This window comes from Oncorhynchus kisutch, unplaced genomic scaffold (assembly GCF_002021735.2).
Source record: "Oncorhynchus kisutch isolate 150728-3 unplaced genomic scaffold, Okis_V2 scaffold956, whole genome shotgun sequence".
NCBI lineage: Eukaryota > Metazoa > Chordata > Actinopteri > Salmoniformes > Salmonidae > Oncorhynchus > Oncorhynchus kisutch.
Genome location: NW_022262901.1, coordinates 30,041 through 50,000, shown reverse-complemented (window position 1 = coordinate 50,000; position 19,960 = coordinate 30,041). Strand labels below are relative to the sequence as shown.

General features: G+C 41.6%; 2 protein-coding genes and 1 pseudogene across 5 annotated transcripts; all 3 read right to left on the bottom strand.

Moving 5' to 3' along the window:
• The window catches only part of LOC116363647 (inorganic pyrophosphatase-like), a 10,911-nt pseudogene extending 8,310 nt beyond the window's left edge, over positions 1-2,601 (bottom strand).
• A 1,794-nt stretch (positions 2,602-4,395) lies between these two features.
• On the bottom strand, positions 4,396-12,369 carry LOC109876690 (leucine-rich repeat-containing protein 20). 4 transcript variants are annotated; one of them, XM_031817216.1, is made up of 5 exons: positions 12,096-12,369; positions 10,915-11,007; positions 8,428-8,577; positions 6,772-6,939; positions 4,396-5,872 (listed from the first exon to the last, which is right to left on the bottom strand). In XM_031817216.1, the coding sequence occupies exons 2-5, from the start codon at positions 10,982-10,984 to the stop codon at positions 5,733-5,735; spliced, it is 528 nt and encodes a 175-aa protein (XP_031673076.1). In that variant the 5' UTR covers positions 10,985-11,007; positions 12,096-12,369; the 3' UTR covers positions 4,396-5,732. The 4 variants fall into 4 exon arrangements, with proteins under 4 accessions (XP_031673076.1, XP_031673074.1, XP_031673073.1 ...); XM_031817214.1 differs by lacking the exon at positions 12,096-12,369 and adding an exon at positions 11,542-11,857; XM_031817213.1 differs by lacking the exon at positions 12,096-12,369 and adding an exon at positions 11,445-11,542.
• Positions 12,370-13,164: 795 nt separating this feature from the next.
• Positions 13,165-17,158, bottom strand: LOC116363649 (nodal homolog 2-A). Its single transcript, XM_031817212.1, has 3 exons — positions 16,868-17,158; positions 14,197-15,209; positions 13,165-13,770 (listed from the first exon to the last, which is right to left on the bottom strand). Exons 1-3 carry the CDS (start codon positions 17,136-17,138, stop codon positions 13,618-13,620), a joined length of 1,437 nt encoding a protein of 478 aa, XP_031673072.1. The 5' UTR covers positions 17,139-17,158; the 3' UTR covers positions 13,165-13,617.
• Between the last annotated feature and the right edge of the window lie 2,802 nt (positions 17,159-19,960).

Here is a 19,960-nt window from a genome sequence, read left to right as displayed (position 1 = left end):
CTATTCTAGGGAGAGATGGTCCACCCCTGGTTAACTTGCCTGAGGGAGATGGTCCACCCCTGGTTAACTTGCCTGAGGGAGATGGTCCACCCCTGGTTAACTTGCCTGAGGGAGATGGTCCACCCCTGGTTAACTTGCCTGAGGGAGATGGTCCACCCCTGGTTAACTTGCCTGAGGGAGATGGTCCACCCCTGGTTAACTTGCCTGAGGGAGATGGTCCACCCCTGGTTAACTTGCCTGAGGGAGATGGTCCACCCCTGGTTAACTTGCCTGAGGGAGATGGTCCACCCCTGGTTAACTTGCCTGAGGGAGATGGTCCACCCCTGGTTAACTTGCCTGAGGGATGGCTCCATAATTCCAGATGTATCCTTTGTGTGGAAACACGTTGGCCACATAACGAAGGTTCCCCTTCTTGATGTCTTGCTTCAATGGATTTAGAGGGTCTTTGGTGGCAATCTGAGGAAAACAATACAACATTCACCTGAAACAACGAACGGAGATATTAAGTGACGGATGACTCTGTACCTGTTTACTATGCGTTTGCATTAGAATACTGAATAAACTATAAGCATAAAACCATACTGCTCATTCTAATTGGAGTGGAACGAGAACTTCACCTCTGTCTCAGCAGAGCTTCTTTCAAGGTGCCAAGACAAGTAGTGAAACAAACCTCCATCTTTGCGTTGGTCCATCTGGGTACCTCAACAACAGCATGGAAGATGTTCTGTTGGAGGAAATAACCAAGAGGTTAACACCAATGTTTCAGATATCACCACATTAATGTTGAAAAACACAATTAAATAATGATTGTTGATTAATCACACACACACACACACACACACACACACACACACACACACACACACACACACACACACACACACACACCTGAGCTTCATCTGCATAAATTGGTATGTCATGGAATGGAGAGACGTATTTTCCCTCAGTATTTCCTGTGTAGAGAGACAGTGATGAATGCACGGTATATCAGAAACATTCTACTGTACTAATGCATTGCTGTAACTTCAAACGACCTGATTATTAATGAACAATAACGTGGGGGACTTACACCAACATGGAACTCATCAACTCACATACAGACATACTGTAGATGCCTATTGTAGGTGCCTATACTGTAGCATGAGAGACATACTGTAGATGCCTATTGTAGGTGCCTATACTGCACCATGAGAGACATACTGTAGATCCCTATACTGTAGCACGAGAGACATACTGTAGATGCCTATAGTGTAGCATGAGAGACATACTGTAGATGCCTATTGTAGGTGCCTATACCGTAGCATGAGAGACATACTGTAGATGCCTATAGTGTAGCATGAGAGACATACTGTAGATGCCTATTGTAGGTGCCTATACTGTAGCATGAGAGACATACTGTAGATCCCTATACTGTAGCACGAGAGACATACTGTAGATCCCCTTACTGTAGCATGAGAGACATACTGTAGGTGCCTATACTGTAGCATGAGAGACATACTGTAGATGCCTATTGTAGGTGCCTATACTGTAGCATGAGAGACATACTGTAGATGCCTATACTGTAGCATGAGAGACATACTGTAGGTGCCTATACTGTAGCATGAGAGACATACTGTAGATGCCTATTGTAGGTGCCTATACTGTAGCATGAGAGACATACTGTAGATCCCTATACTGTAGCACGAGAGACATACTGTAGATCCCTATACTGTAGCATGAGAGACATACTGTAGATCCCTATACTGTAGCATGAGAGACATACTGTAGATCCCTATACTGTAGCATGAGATACATACTGTAGATCCCTATACTGTAGCATGAGAGACATACTGTAGATGCCTATACTGTAGCATGAGAGACATACTGTAGATGCCTATACTGTAGCATGAGAGCCATACTGTAGATTCCTATACTGTAGCATGAGAGACATACTGTAGATGCATATACTGTAGTATGAGAGACATACTGTAGATCCCTATACTGTAGCATGAGAGACATACTGTAGATCTCTATACTGTAGCATGAGAGCCATACTGTAGATCCCTATACTGTAGCATGAGAGACATACTGTAGATGCCTATACTGTAGCATGAGAGCCATACTGTAGATCCCTATACTGTAGCATGAGAGCCATACTGTAGATCCCTATACTGTAGCATGAGAGACATACTGTAGTGTGTACATGTCAAGCTGTGTAGCTACCACCACTAAGCTAGTTCATTACGTACCGAGCTAGACGCAACTACAGTCTAATGTCTTTAGCTCCATATATATATATATATATACACCAAACTATACAGTATTGAAAGAGCTGGTCACTCACTGAAGAACACCCTGTAGTCCAGTGTGTTGGGCTTGCCCCTCTCCTCGATGGTGAAGCTCATGTCTACTGCCTTATTTTGTTCAGTCTGCTTCTTGGTACTGCTGCTAGTGGGCGTACTTCCTGTACTGCCTGTAGGAGTAGACAATGGGAAGCCCATCTCCTCGTCATGCAGGTTAACTAGTAGGTTAAGACCGTAGGTTGGAGTGTGAAGAAGAGTGTGAGCAGGAGGCATGTGCTCCTCTTATGGCCATGGCAACGCATGGGGTTGGTGACGTCAGGCTTGATCTGTGTGTCTGTGCGTGTGTGTGTGTCTGTGTGTGACAACAGAAGTGGGGGGGGGGGCAAGTCTATAAGGCTCTGTGTTAGTTGGTGAACAAGGAACTACCTTCAATGTTACAATAACTGCACAGTTAAATATAGCACAGTACGCGGGTGAATTTAGACTTTGAGAAAGCTATAATTGGTCCTTGGTAGCCTAACCTAATCTCTCTGCTGTATAGTCCTACCACTTCCTTGTAAGTCCCTGATCCCTACTGCTGTATAAGACAACTAGATCAGAGGCTAGTCTAAATACAACACATTACAGTCCTTGCTTGGTATGTGTTTTGATGCCCAGTTGTAACGGCCGTTGTTGGTAGAAGGAGAGGAGGACCAAAATGCAGCGTGGTAGTTGTCCATATTGATAATTTATTATCATAAGAACAATAAACAAAATAACAACGGAGAATGAACGAAACGAAACAGTCCTGTCTGGTGTAGACACAAAACAGAAAACCATCACACACAACTCAAAAGTGAAACCAGGCTACCTAAGTATGGTTCTCGATCAGAGACAACGATTGACAGCTGCCTCTGATTGAGAACCATACCAGGCTAAACACAGAAATCCCATAACATAGAACAAGGAACATAGACAACCCACCCAACTCACGCTCTGACCATACTAAAACAAAGACATAAATAAAATATCTAAGGTCAGAACGTGACAACCATGGTCTCAATTTTATTTATTTAGGGTAGTCCAATTAAGACCATTATAATATGGTTCTCAATCAGGGACAACGATTGACAGCTGCCTCTGATTGAGAACCATACCAGGCCAAACACAGAAATCCCAAAACATAGAACAAGGAACATAGACAACATAAAACAAAGACATAACAAAAGAACTAAGGCCAGAACGTGACACCAGTTCCCTCCATAATGTAGTAGATATACAATATAACAGCGTCCGCTGGCCTAAATGTCAGGACTTTTTGAGTCCCTCTTCATTCCAACTGAAACAGATGGAGCTGACTGGTGGTTAGAGTTCGACCAATTAAGACCATGCTTAAGTCTTATGTCCATGGCATGACCTTTCACCACCTGTGTAGGTCCCAAATGGCACCCTATTCCCTAAATAGTGCACTGCTTTTGACCAGAGACCCATGGTGCTTTAGGGCAATCTTACAGACTGCAAATGCAAATCAAATAAATATCATACACTTATTCATGCTCTGAAAACAGAACCTGGTATTCATGCTCTGAAAACAGAACCTGGTATTCATGCTCTGAAAACAGAACCTGGTATTCATGCTCTGAAAACAGAACCTGGTATTCATGCTCTGAAAACAGAACCTGGTATTCATGCTCTGAAAACAGAACCTGGTATTCATGCTCTGAAAACAGAACCTGGTATTCATGCTCTGAAAACAGAACCTGGTATTCATGCTCTGAAAACAGAACCTGGTATTCATGCTCTGAAAACAGAACCTGGTATTCATGCTCTGAAAACAGAACCTGGTATTCATGCTCTGAAAACAGAACCTGGTATTCATGCTCTGAAAACAGATAATAACTTAGTCTTCATGCACATCATTTGTTATGCAGTTATCTACCTATCTGGTGGGCTATCTGGTCTCAACTCCTTACCTTGAATTTGGCCTTGGTTCATCATCCTTCTTAGGAATTTCTCCAACTTTAATTAAAAACATTTGTTTTTTTACATTTCCACACAACGGGTCGTGTAACAATCAACCAAACTATATAGACTACATTTAGCAAGCAAATTAATCCAAGGAGCTGATCAAATACAAATTTGGAATAAAAATATTTATTCAGTGTTTTCTAAATGAGTAAAGTCAGTCCATTCACATGTGAAGCTACAAAGTGGGTGACGCCAGTGAACTCAGTCTGATTGATTTAGTTGTCCTCTACACAAGGAGGGACAGCATCTCTCCAATTAGGATTGATTTAGTTGTCCTCTACACCAGGAGGGACAGCATCTCTCCAATTAGGATTGATTTAGTTGTCCTCTACACAAGGAGGGACAGCATCTCTCCAATTAGGATTGATTTAGTTGTCCTCTACACAAGGAGGGACAGCATCTCTCCAATTAGGATTGATTTAGTTGTCCTCTACACCAGGAGGGACAGCATCTCTCCAATTAGGATTGATTTAGTTGTCCTCTACACAAGGAGGGACAGCATCTCTCCAATTAGGATTGATTTTAGTTGTCCTCTACACAAGGAGGGACAGCATCTCTCCAATTAGGATTGATTTAGTTGTCTTCTACACAAGGAGGGACAGCATCTCTCCAATTAGGATTGATTTAGTTGTCCTCTACACAAGGAGGGACAGCATCTCTCCAATTAGGATTGATTTAGTTGTCCTCTACACAAAGAGGGACAGCATCTCTCCAATTAGGATTGATTTAGTTGTCCTCTACACAAGGAGGGACAGCATCTCTCCAATTAGGATTGATTTTAGTTGTCCTCTACACCAGGAGGGACAGCATCTCTCCAATTAGGATTGATTTTAGTTGTCCTCTACACAAGGAGGGACAGCATCTCTCCAATTAGGATTGATTTAGTTGTCCTCTACACAAGGAGGGACAGCATCTCTCCAATTAGGATTGATTTAGTTGTCCTCTACACAAGGAGGGACAGCATCTCTCCAATTAGGATTGATTTAGTTGTCCTCTACACAAGGAGGGACAGCATCTCTCCAGGTTGAAGATACATTTTTTTTTTTAAGACGCAGCACTTAAATGGCAATTCCTTTGATGATGAAAACAGCCCATTGTTAATAAGGACTATGTACTAGGTGTAGCTCTTGGTGCACTCTGGAAAGGCTACCGCAAAAGTGTAAACAGCAACATCTAGTCATCTCTGAACTGTGCCCAACTCAAATGGACTTTCAGTACTGGCAGAAACTATAGTAGTCGCTCACATGTCCTGGTCTGGAGAGGCCTCAAGTTTGATAGGTCCATTACAGCAAACATGATGGGGGAAAAAAATGTTATGAAATACAGGCCAAACAATTGAATCTCTGAATCTCTAATTGTACTATTGAAAAAGTCTGAAGGCACAGCATGCAATCCTCATTGTCTCTAGGTGTGGATAAACTGTCCATCTTAGAAGACAAGGTCTTAGTTGTCTTTTGTAGTTTGAATTTCAAATGTTTGAGGAAATTGTTGAATGGCAGTTAACAAGTTGTTGTCCAAAGGATTTGACTTCAGGTTGATACACTTCAGAGCTGGCATGGCCTGCAACTTTTCCATGGGGACGTCTGTGGGAGAGATGAGGAGAAGACACTTTTTTTTTGACATTTGAGAAAGAGCCAATGAACTAAAGGCGTCATTATGGCTGGTTCCTGATTCTCCACACTTCTCCTACTTCTCTGCACTTACTCACTTTCTCTCACGGATAAAACAACGGTATTAACTTCCTCCAGCCAATTCTAACACCAATCTAATGGTATTAACTTCCTCTATCCAATTCTAACACCAATCTAATGGTATTAACTTCCTCCAGTCAATTCTAACACCAATTTAATGGTATTAACTTCCTCTATCCAATTCTAACACCAATCTAATGGTATTAACTTCCTCCAGCCAATTCTAACACCAATCTAATGGTATTAACTTCCTCCAGTCAATTCTAACACCAATCCAACAGTATTAACTTCCTCCATCCAATTCTAACACCAATCCAATGGTATTAACTTCCTCTATCCAATTCTAACACCAATCTAATGGTATTAACTTCCTCCAGTCAATTCTAACACCAATCTAATGGTATTAACTTCTTCCAGCCAATTCTAACACCAATCTAATGGTATTTTATTTTATTTAACCTTTATTTAACTAGGCAAGTCAGTTAAGAACAAATTCTTATTTTCAATGACGGCCTAGGAACAGTGGGTTAACTGCCTGTTCAGGGGCAGAACGACAGATTTGTACCTTGTCGGCTCGGTGGTTTGAACTTGCAACCTTCCGGTTACTAGTCCAACTCTCTAACCACTAGGCTACCCTGCCGCCCCATTATTAACTTCCTCCATCCAATTCTAACACCAATCCAAATGTATAAACTTCCTCCAGCCAATTCTAACACCAATCCAATGCATTTAAATCCTCGGAAGACGGAAGAAGGGTAGAGAATGGGAACGCAGCAGTGACTCCATCTTACCAGTGATGTCATTCCCTTCCAGGTTGATTCTTTCCAGTGACTGGATCTCCGTCAGTCTCTCGGGGAAGACAGACAACTTGTTGTTGGCCAAGTTGATACTGGTCAGATGTTCCAGCTCGCCAACTACATCTGGCAGTTTAGTGATCACATTGCCGTGCAAGTCCAGTTCTGAAAAGATATTGGAAAATACTGCTAAATCACCATAAGGTGCTGGCAAGTGAACAGAAACAGACTGGCCACAAGGCTACTGTTAGGCTGCTATACTGGCCCCAGGCTAGTGTTCGGCTGCTATGCTGGCCCCAGGATAGTGTTAGGCTGCTATGCTGGCCCCAGGCTACTGTTAGGCTGCTATACTGGCCCCAGGCTACTGTTAGGCTGCTATACTGGCCCCAGGCTACTGTTAGGCTGCTATACTGGCCCCAGGCTACTGTTAGGCTGCTATACTGGCCCCAGGCTACTGTTAGGCTGCTATACTGGCCCCAGGCTACTGTTAGGCTGCTATACTGGCCCCAGGCTACTGTTAGGCTGCTATACTGGCCCCAGGCTACTGTTAGGCTGCTATGCTGGCCCCAGGCTAGTGTTAGGCTGCTATACTGGCCCCAGGCTACTGTTAGGCTGCTATACTGGCCCCAGGCTACTGTTAGGCTGCTATACTGGCCCCAGGCTACTGTTAGGCTGCTATACTGGCCCCAGGCTACTGTTAGGCTGCTATACTGGCCCCAGGCTACTGTTAGGCTGCTATACTGGCCCCAGGCTACTGTTAGGCTGCTATACTGGCCCCAGGCTACTGTTAGGCTGCTATACTGGCCCCAGGCTACTGTTAGGCTGCTATACTGGCCCCAGGCTACTGTTAGGCTGCTATGCTGGCCCCAGGCTAGTGTTAGGCTGCTATACTGGCCCCAGGCTACTGTTAGGCTGCTATACTGGCCCCAGGCTACTGTTAGGCTGCTATACTGGCCCCAGGCTACTGTTAGGCTGCTATACTGGCCCCAGGCTACTGTTAGGCTGCTATACTGGCCCCAGGCTACTGTTAGGCTGCTATACTGGCCCCAGGCTACTGTTAGGCTGCTATACTGGCCCCAGGCTACTGTTAGGCTGCTATACTGGCCCCAGGCTACTGTTAGGCTGCTATACTGGCCCCAGGCTACTGTTAGGCTGCTATACTGGCCCCAGGCTACTGTTAGGCTGCTATACTGGCCCCAGGCTACTGTTAGGCTGCTATACTGGCCCCAGGCTACTGTTAGGCTGCTATACTGGCCCCAGGCTACTGTTAGGCTGCTATACTGGCCCCAGGCTACTGTTAGGCTGCTATACTGGCCCCAGGCTACTGTTAGGCTGCTATACTGGCCCCAGGCTACTGTTAGGCTGCTATACTGGCCCCAGGCTACTGTTAGGCTGCTATACTGGCCCCAGGCTACTGTTAGGCTGCTATACTGGCCCCAGGCTACTGTTAGGCTGCTATACTGGCCCCAGGCTACTGTTAGGCTGCTATACTGGCCCCAGGCTACTGTTAGGCTGCTATACAAAGATGTGTGCTACCTTAAAGATAAAGGATTTAAAGCTATCAATCTGATAACTTGTGATAGTGTTTTATAAAAGGCCCCTCCACTAAAACATGTTAAGTTAGGGGGTGGGAGAGTATGTATGCATAGCTACCTCTCAATTGAGCGAAGGTTTTGAAAAATTTGCTAGTAACTCCCTTCATCTCATTGTCAGCCAACGTGACGATGTGTATCTTCTCTGCAACGCTGTTGAGGACCCTGAATACACCATCTGGGAAACTGATCAGTTTGCAGTTTGACAGATCTAAAGAAATAAAGGATAACAATTAGGAATGGCCATGGTTACATCCCAAATGGCACCCTATTCCCTATTTAGTGCACTACTTTTGACCAGGGCCCATAGGGCTCTGTTCAAAAGTAGTGTACTACATAGGGAATAGGGTGGTATTTGGGATGCATTAATGGGAAAGCATGGCTTAGAGCTGAAGAAGATTAGTGTTATATTGAAGAGGTTATTTCAAAATAAACTTTACAGTCTGTCACGATCGTCGCAGTGAGGAGACCAAAGTGCAGCGTGATGTGAATACATCTTTTAATGTAAAGACGAAAGACCACAAAAACAAACTTACAAAAAGAACGTGACCGCTATCAACACTGAGCGCTATCAACACTGAGCGCTATCAACACTGAGCGCTATCAACACTGAGCGCTATCAACACTGAGCGCTATCAACACTGACCGCTATCAACACTGAGCGCTATCAACACTGACCGCTATCAACACTGAGCGCTATCAACACTGACCGCTATCAACACTGAGCGCTATCAACACTGAGCGCTATCAACACTGAGCGCTAAGCGCTATCAACACTGAGCGCTATCAACACTGAGCGCTATCAACACTGAGCGCTATCAACACTGACCGCTATCAACACGCAACATCACATAGACAATAACCCACAAAATAACCCTAGAACGTAAACAACCCCATAAACCAACAAAACCCCTAGACAGTACAAAAACCCTAGATGAGACAAAAACACACATACTACCCTCGTCACACCCTGACCTAACCAAAATATATAAAGAAAACAAAGAATACTCAGGTCAGGGCGCGGCAAGGTAGCCTAGTGGCGTTAGGCTAGTAACCGGAAGGTTGCAAGTTCAAATCCCCGAGCTGACAAGGTACAAATCTGTCGCTCTGCCCCTGAACAGGCAATTAACCCACTGTTCCTAGGCCGTCATTGAATATAAGAATTTGTTCTTAAATAATGTTAAGAACAAATTCTTATAAGAACAGAAAAATAGTTAAATAATGGTTAAAAAATAGATAAAAATACCTTGCTCAAATCTAACATCACCGCAACCCTCTGGTTCTTATGTCAAATATGCAATTAAGTTCACAAGAACTAGTCAGGCTGAGAGGACAACATAATATCATCCTTGGAAGGAGAGAGCTTTAGGTAACACATTACTGCCATCTGCTGGCCGAAAGTAGTAAGACTCAACAACCTGGATATACTTGTAGATCAGGGATCATCAACTACATTCAACTGCAGGCTGATTTCTCCTGGAGTGGATGGTCGGGTGGGGCCGGAACATAATTACAAATAATTTGTAGAATGCAAATTGACCGCAAGAAGCCTAAACAGATATAATGTTTGACTAAAACATCATCCTTTCAAACCTTGTTTACATTTGTTTACGATCACGTATCTTTCTACTATCTGACTGTGCTGCTGCTCCAGTTTCAACTGTTCTGCCTTATTATTATACGACCCTGCTGGTCATTTATGAACATTTGAACATCTTGGCCATGTTCTGTTATAATCTCCACCCGGCACAGCCAGAAGAGGACTGGCCACCCCACATAGCCTGGTTCCTCTCTAGGTTTCTTCCTAGGTTTTGGCCTTTCTAGGGAGTTTTTCGTAGCCACCGTGCTTCTACACCTGCATTGCTTGCTGTTTGGGGTTTTAGGCTGGGTTTCTGTACAGCACTTTGAGATTTCAGCTGATGTACAAAGGGCTATATAAATACATTTGATTTGATTTGATTTTCTATGCGTTGGAATACTTGGGAACAGATTTCTTCGTTTAAAATCACTTGGAGCTGATTTACTGGTGTTTTTACAGTCTTTTATGACCGGCAATGAAAATTAAGACAAAAAATGATAATATACCGTACCAGTCAAAGGTTTGGACACACCTACTCTTTCAAGAGTTTTTCTTGATTTTTTGTACTATGTTCTACATTGTAGAATAATAGTGAAGACATCAAAACTATGAAATAACACATATGGAATCATGTAGTAACCAAAAAAAGTGTTAAACAAGCATTCCTTGTGAAGATGGTTGAGAGAATGCCAAGAGTGTGCAAAGCTGTCATCAAGGCAAATGGTGGCTACTTCGAAGAGACTAAAATCTAAAATATATTTTGAATTTGTTTAACACTTCTTTGGTTACTACATGATTCCATATGTGTTATTTCATAGTGTTGATGTCTTCACTATTATTCTACTATGTAGAAAATAGTACAAATAAAGAAAAACCCTTGAATGAGTAGGTGTATTTTTTAAAACTATTTTCTACATTGTAGAATAATAAGGAAGACATCAATTAAATTAAAGGATTTAATGTACTTACCCAGAGTATCTTTCTCTTCCTCCACGGTTGCATTGACCCTCCGGGCAACATTGGCCACAGCCTCTGCCATTATACTAGGTCTACGAATCTCACCTGGGGTAGAGATGGGGAGAGGTCGGTGTAATACTTCAGATATACATTTTAACCAGGCATTTTCAAGTCAATTTTCTTTGGCATATTAAAATAGTATTAATTCATCAGGTTAATTATCATGGTTGTTGTTTTTTCATGCAATTTTGGTAATTAGCTATTTTTAGCATGTTACCAGGTCATGCATACAAGATTGCTAGTTGCAATTTTGTGTCAAGGATTCTCTATTGTACAATACATTAGAATGTTACAATGCATCTTGTTCAATGTTAGCCATTGCTGCAGCATTGTCCTCTTCACAAAGTTCACACAAAATCACATGAATAACTTGATCACCTGTCCCCCGTCAAGTTATAGGCGAGCTACAACAGTTAGTTAGCTATTAAAGCGAGCTTAATTCGTAGTAATAGCTAAATTGCTAGTTTTCTAATGTAGCCTACTCATAATTCCACAAACGACGTCCGGGTGGAGATCTGTATAATAGATTTGTACAATAGAATCAGCATATACTGTATGACGGAAGGTGGATCAACCTACCCTTAAACTTTAACTGTGGTTGACAGCTGAAAATGTTAGCAAGTCAGTTCAAGGCTCCGTCCAATCAAATCCATTCATTTTCAAATAACCACCGTCAAATTTGGCGAGAGACTATTTTTAACCAGAGAGGATACACTGGGCTAAAGTCGATCGATGTACTTTTCAGATGACCTGTTCTGACATTATTGTTAAAATCAGTCCAATACTTCAAAATGGTTTGTTTTTGTGCGCAATTTGAGTTTAAAGACACTATTTTAGCCTCTTGTTGCCATCAATAGTTATATTGCTTCTACAGTACAAGCTACCGTGTTGACGAGAGTCATAGGCGCACAAGGAAGTTTCAGAGAGATAACTGCGAAGGACTACAGATTTAAATTCTGCCCATGTCTTACGCAGGATTGATCTGTATAAATATCTGTCTGTAACGGGTGTTAGGTTGTATCAAGTTGTGTCATCACAGTGTAGTGTCTCAGCACTAATAGCACATATACGACTAGATCAACTGATAGTTGAGTTATAACAGTATAAAAATCGAAGTTCAGAGTTTGACCTACCTTAGGATCCTGGTTAGGACTTAGCCCGCTGTGTAATGACAGAGTTGTCCTGCCGCAGCCACTATTCTGGAAAAACCCTGATTGGTCAACTATTTTTTGCTTTGTCAATGGACGTGAAGACAATGGGCACGTATTGAAACGTACTCTCTATTCATTCAACATTAAATCAATCATGGTGAATAGGATGCCAGGTGAATGAGGCCAGAAGATGCCGTTAGTGAATGTACTTTTTCCCCCCAATTGTCCTTGTTGCACGTTCTCACCAGGTACACATGAGTTATTACCTTGTACTTAATATCTGATATAGTTCTTGAGAAGTAGGCTATTTATAGTGAGGAACATGTATTTATATTCCTGAACGTTTGGGACATTTATTGTTGTGTATTTTTTGGTGATTTCGAGAGAATTTATTTTTAGAGATTTTGATAATTCTAAAAACTGAAATTCCATCCACCTATATTGTTTATTTTGTGTCAGGAATTCGTTTTTTGTTGTTGTTGGTGCCCCACTTGTCAGTCTAATAATAGTGTGGTCGTTTCAGGTAAATATGTCAACAATTCAGCATGGTGCATTGCCCAACTCAGAGAATTCCAGAACCCATAGAATTAGAATGAATGAATATTCACAACAGGTCATTCTAATGAATGTACATATCGTGTTTTTTTATAGACAAGAGTCATAAGCATATGTTATGTTACTAATGAATGAATATTCACAACAGGTCATTCTAATGAATGTACATATCGTGTTTTTTTTATAGACAAGAGTCATAAGCATATGTTATGTTACTAATGAATGAATATTCACAACAGGTCATTCTAATGAATGTACATATCGTGTTTTTTTTATAGACAAGAGTCATAAGCATATGTTATGTTACTAATGAATGAATAACATGACAAATATTACCTACAAAATACATACACTTTAATCAGCTAACAAAAGATTTTTACAATATGAAACATATTTATGACAAAATCCTCCTAAAACAGAGAGCGCAATAAATTAACATAAATACCCAAGCTTTATTTTATTATTATTTACAATAAATATAATGTCAATGTTCCGTTACACCCAGTAGGTGTATACTATAGTATAAACAGTGCTTAAATGGTGAACAACGCCATTTCCTATGACTTATAATGAAATGGCATGTCCTCTTACTGATTCCTAAAAGCAGTAAGATAAAATCAGTCACATTCTGAGAGAAAATCCATACTGTATATATCCAGGCTTTCTAAACATACAGGACATCTACCATACTGCTTGAGGGGTGCACAGTCACAATAATCAAAAGAACACAAAGTGCTTTCTTATTGTTTCCGACCATCTGTTACAGACTCTTGGATAATAGTTCTGTCAGTGAAAATACACTGTAATGTTTCCGGAACTCTCTGTTGCGTGCGTCCGAAGGAGACGAGTGGTAGCCTCGTCTCCATCTCAAGCGGTTGTGAGAAGACGGCCCCGGGCTTTGCTCCGGCCATGTCTTTACTGAAGGTCGGGTTCAAGCCTGTGACAGAGGCTACAGGCAGCCACATTCATCCACAACCATATCCTCGTGATGGCGAAGCAGCATTTCTCCATTCTCATAATACAGCATGCTTAGAGGACTCATCTTGGTGGGGGCGCAGCACACCGAGGGGACCCGCTCAGGGTGGTAGTGTTTTAGGAGACTCTAGAGGGGAAAAAAAGCATCAAGAAGCAATCTGCAAGTAAAGAAAGGCCAAACAACTTCAAATAGGCATGAAGCATTGCTATAGTATCTAATTTTTATTTTACTTAACCAGGCAAGTCAGTTAAGAACAAATTCTTATTTTCAATGAAGGCCTAGGAACAGTGTTTAGGGGCAGAACGACAGATTTGTACCTTGTCAGCTCAGGGGTTTAAACTCACAACCTTCCAGTTACTAGTCCAATGCTCTAACCACTAGGACACCCTGCCGCCCCAATGAGCTTTGTACCGTTAAGATACATACGAAAACAGAAAAGATCAATTTGAAAACCAAAAATAAAAAAATTATAATTATAAAAAACAAATATATTCTATGACACATTTTGGAAAATCCCATAGAAACCCCATAGAAAATCACATTGAAACGTACCTGCATGTAAGCATGATTTGTTGGGTTCAAGTCTTCTCCCAAAGGACTTGGACAGATCCCCTCACATCGATAGGCATTATACTTCTTCGGGAAGACGATCCAGGACCCCCAGCCTATCTGATTGAAGTCTACATGCATTTCAACTCTTCGACAGAGAGACGGGTCAATCTCAATGTTTCCGCTAGACACCCCTGGACCCCTCATGTCTGGTGGTTCCCTCTGGCCTGAGTGGCCCCTTTTTTTCCTGTGTCTCTTCGGCCTGCGGAACTTCTTGGACTCGGTGGTGGACAGGAACTTGGACTGTTCGGCCGTGTGGAGGAGACTGGCTTTGGCCTGGGAGCCCTCCTCTGACCCTGTATGAGAGAATACAACCAGTAAGGCTCTGTCGCTCACACACTGATTCTCCCGTATTTTAGACACAGTTAACTGGACAGGATTCTGCCGTGTTTTAGACACAGTTAACTGGACAGGATTCTGCCGTGTTTTAGACACAGCCAACTGGACAGGGTTCTGCTGTGTTGTAGACCCAGCCAACTGGACAGGGTTCTGCTGTGTTGTAGACCCAGCCAACTGGACAGGGTTCTGCTGTGTTGTAGACCCAGCCAACTGGAAAGTGTTTTGCTGTGTTGTAGACCCAGCCAACTGGACATGGTTGGGGAAGTACACATCTCTCTTTGTCTTGTTTGGTGATCTCCTCTTCATTGAGCTCCTGGAAATGTGTTCCTGGCCGAGCCAGTTCAACAGAGGATCAGTAAGGTTGTACACCTTCCAGTGCTGAGAGGAGTTAATCACAGAGGAGACGGAGAAATATCCCACCAGCTGGTGTTCCTGGCAGATCTCCCGTGTCTGCCTGCACGGGTAGTCGTGGTGATGGTAGATCTCCACGGTAATGTTGGAAGCCCTCGTCGCCCGGGGAAACCTGAACCTGAGCTCCGCTGCTTGGATCCGTTCGTCGGCCAATAAGGTGGTCAGGTCAAAGGTTGCAGTCCAGCGTCGGGGTCTGTGAAATAAACCTATTGGAAAGAAGAAAAAAAAAACACACACAAAAAAAAACGATTTTTCAACATTTGTACTTCTTTGAACATTATCATCGGGACTGGTCTCATGTCAACTAAGTACTTCACATATATGTCTATTAGACAAACATACATCCAAGTTATCCACCTGGGCCACCATACAATGTTAAGTACTTTAAGATTAGGCCTATATAGAAATATAATCAAATATTTGTTTTTATGTCACCCATCTTCTTCAAACCCCTTTAAATGGTCTACTATGGGTAAAATAGATTACAAATAATTACTGTTAATTGTTTTTACTTGTAAAAAGAGCTTTTAAGCAACCATAGAGCTAATGTGCTAACTGTTAATTTAGGAGGAATACACATGTTCTATTCAATCCTGGACAGCAATTCAGGCAGAATATTTAGCATGTTGTTTCTGGGTTACATCTAAGTAGTCTGAATGAGTCATGCTTGTATTCTTGTATTATTCAATATTGTTTTCATATTTTTTTAAAGAAATACAATTTTAGATCTAGGCAAAGCATGTTTGCAAATAGAAATTCCAACCATGTTTTTCAATGTAACTAGGCAACTAGCTTGTGGATGAATCTACCATCGGCTGGGGTCAACATCAACATGTGTGAATTAGGACATGAATTGTGATGCAAAGAAGAACAAGACATTGGAGGTGTGGTACATAATTCATCAAGAAGATTAAAGACTATTGTACTATTGTCCAAATGTAATGTATTGTTGCTATTCATCGTCTATTTGTTGATTATATGTACTGTACCAAAACATCTACATTCCTCTATGGGTCTGTTTTGCTCTGGGGAAATAAAACTATGAAGATGAAGGATAACACAACGACAACGACAGGAGGACGAGGCTAGGACTAATCCACTCAAAGTAAACACCGGATCGAAACCAATCATTTAACACGTCCTTAGCTCGGCTTCCGCATATCCTCCATTCAAACAAAAAGGTAACAACTATGACACCTAGCAGTGATGTTAAATTAGATTTAGTGGTGTTGCGAGCGGTCCGTGGAACATATATAGGCTAGATGTAGTTAAAATCCCGCTCTGGCCAGAGATGTATTCTAGGTCATCACTCTAATCTAATCAAGTGAAGTGTGAAAAGAACTGAGGGGACTTGTTGATTTGAATTAACAACAGATTTGAATAGGCATGTCTGGAAACATTTCTAATCAACATCTCCCATTTAAAGAAAAAAAGAGGTTTGCTTTGAGAATTAGGCTGAAAACCTGCCTTTTCACACGCTGATCCATGTACGGTTATTCAGGCCGACAAAATGAATGTGGATTGGAGCGCTTTGAGATCGTCTGGCGAAGAGATTTGACAGCCACTGTGGTGCGCAAACACATCAAGAAAATTATCTCTTCACTTTTTTGGAAGAATAAAAATAATGCAAACAAACAATAGCGCAAAACAACATTGAATTTACTAGGCTTAGAGGAGGCTAGGCAATAGGCCATAAACTATTATAAAATGCCCTAAACAGGATATTTATTATTATTTTATCCTGTGTTAAACTCAATTCGGGCAGTATAGACTAAATGTCAAGAATGTAGCCTATATGCCCTACTAAACGAATGAATAAATAGGCCTATAGGCTAATATACTTTTAAAAAATATATAATCTTACTTTTTGCCATCACACTCTTGACTGTGTCTGCTTGTTTTGCGATGGCCTTCTCCATTACGTCTATAGGCCGAGTAAGATTTGACTTGTAATTCCGGTAAAGGTGCATCATATACTTCGGTGCCAGGTGATGGAATCCAGGTGGACGGTGGTCTGTAGCAAAGCGTCGTGATTTTCCGTGATAAACTCCATCTCTAGATTTGTGAATTCCTTGAGTCAGCAGTATGAGCAGAGAGGCATGTAGCGCTACACCTAGAACGCCTAATGAACGCATGGTGGTCAAATTGGATGGCAGATTCCTCTGCGGGTTGAGATAAACTTGGCTTTTATACCCCTCCCGCACCACGCATATTTAACAAGTAGCCGCGAACATTAAAGGAAATTGACATGCGTCTTCAAGGCTTGTGGCAAGGCAGGTCATCATCCATTGACTTGTTAATGAGATGCCCAAGCCAATGACTGGATGAAGTGTGTTTAGAACGACCAGTGAGCGAACGTTCCCTATAGCACTTTTCTCATCAATAGATCTTTCAAACGTCACTTTGTTTGTTAGCCTTCATCTACGTTCACTTTCCGTATGAAATAGATTCATTCCAATCGATCAGTTAGGCTACAGATTAGGGTTAATGGTTTTAGTTTGATAAACCTATACATTCTGCTTTCTGTAACGAAGAGCAAGCTGGTTATGACAATAGATTACTGTTCATTCTATGGACATAAGTCTATATAGTCTTTCTTACATAAGTTTCTAAAATGGGGGCCCATATCCACAAAGCATATCAGAGGTATGAGTTCTGATATAGAATCGGGGCCCGTATCCACAAAGCATATCAGAATTATGAGTTCTGATATAGAATCGGGGCCCGTATCTACAAAGCATATCAGAATTATGAGTTCTGATATAGAATCGGGGCCCGTATCCACAAAGCATATCAGAGTTATGAGTTCTGATATAGAATCGGGGCCCGTATCTACAAAGCATATCAGAGGTATGAGTTCTGATATAGAATCGGCCCGTATTCACAAAGCATATCAGAGGTATGAGTTCTGATATAGAATCGGCCAGTATCTACAAAGCATCTCAGAGGTATGAGTTCTGATATAGAATCGGCCCGTATTCACAAAGCATCTCAGAGGTATGAGTTCTGATATAGAATCGGCCAGTATCTACAAAGCATCTCAGAGTGAGGAGTTCTGTCTATATAATCTTATTCATTATGATTTAAAAGGAAAAACAGGTCATTCCTCTTTCTCTTCAGTTTAGGCATGTCGACTTTTAATAGGCTCGAGGGGCAATGTTATTGTAATATCATTAATAGCATGATATTAATAGGCCTGTGTGGGCAAATACAATTCCATGTTTTCAGAGATGTGCTGTCTTTTTGTGTTTTATTATAGACTATTATAAATATTGCGCTCTGCGTCTTGGCGTGAAAAGAACCGTGGATTGAACGCTCAACGGACAAAAAACATTCCTCTTAGTGCGCATGCCCAGCCCCTGCTTTTATTCAGATAGTGGAAATCCTTTCCTCCGAAAATCTGCGAGAAAGGACCGTATAGGTAGACAAATACGTGGAAGAAACTATCCCTGAAATAAAACACAAACCGCTGCTTTACATCACTTTTCCTACGTTTATTGAAACATCCGACTAATGAGTGATTTTTGGAGCATACACGGTTCTTCCGAGTGAAATGGTGAGTACATGTTACGGTCCTGTCTCATTTCCCGTGTCCACGCGCACATTGGTAGGCTAAACTGTAAAACATCGGCATTTCGAGTTTGTGTTTATGTGGATATGTTAGCCAAATGTGAAGTGTGTGTGCTGATGTCGGTACGCGCGGCCAGTGCATGACCACGTTGCAACATTGCATCAAACAAAATCCAATGTGGTATAAAGTTGAAGTTTGTGGCATGTGGTTGGCTTGGCCGCCCTCCATGCCTCCTCCAGTCTCCATCGATAGGCGATTGTATGTCGACCCAGTCATGTTTGATGTAGCACTGAAATGGTTTAAATTGTTCCAGTAAACTTGTTTGAAGTGCCAACCAATCTATCATTCATTGCCCATTGCGGCTGGGGGGTGGAATTCATGTGATACAGATGGGCCGATGTTCATTGGCTAATAGGTGTGTAATATTCAAATGATAACTCTTCGGTCGACTAAATGATTATTGGCGCTTTTACACTTTCAGTAGACCTGTTCAGGTGTTTAACACCTCTTAGGTCCGTTACTGTGCTACAAATACTTATATATAATTAGTTAGTTAGACTAAGTTTATGTATAAATATAAATACTTAAATATAATTAGTTAGTTAGACTAAGTTTATGTAAATAGAGCAGGTGATTTGGACGGCAATTTAAATGTCCTTTCCGTTTGATGTCCTTTTTAACCCCCCCCCCCCCATTTAAACCTAATAGAGTGATTTGCCAAGCTCTCGAATTAGGCAGGTCAAATAAAGCAAGATCTTGTTTAATGTCCGTTACTCTGCATTGACACAGAAACTAGGCGCTACATTTTTTAAATCTCGTCAAACTCAAGATAAAAAGTGATTATGAAGATCAATCAAGCCATTACAACATATCGATACTGTTTTTGATACCGCGCTGCTCCTCCCTCCCTTTAATCAATAAATAAAGGAGCCACATAGAGAGAAATAGAAATGGCGTCTTTCTGTAGGCACTAACTCCGCCATGGTTCTTTGGACAAAGCCTATGGGGGAAATTAATGGCGTTTTTGGCCGAAAATAAGGTCTGTGGTAAAAACACAGGCTTAGGGGATCTCATACTTTTATTTAAAATGAGATCATCTTCATCAGCTAACGTCACTTTAAGTGAATTTTGAAAAATGTGTCATTTATTTAAAAAATAATTAAAATGTCATGTTTAACTGACTGATTATCTCATAGAACAAAATGTATTCAATCTCCTAAACCTTTGTTAACCTCAGAACTTAATTTCAGCGTTTTATTCCAAAACCCTTTTTCTTTCCCCATAAAAATGTTTCCCTTAGGGATGGCTGAACGAACCAGATGTAACTAATTTCCCAGGTTTTAGGACGACAAGCTGTCGACCTCTATTGACCAGACAAAACAAAAT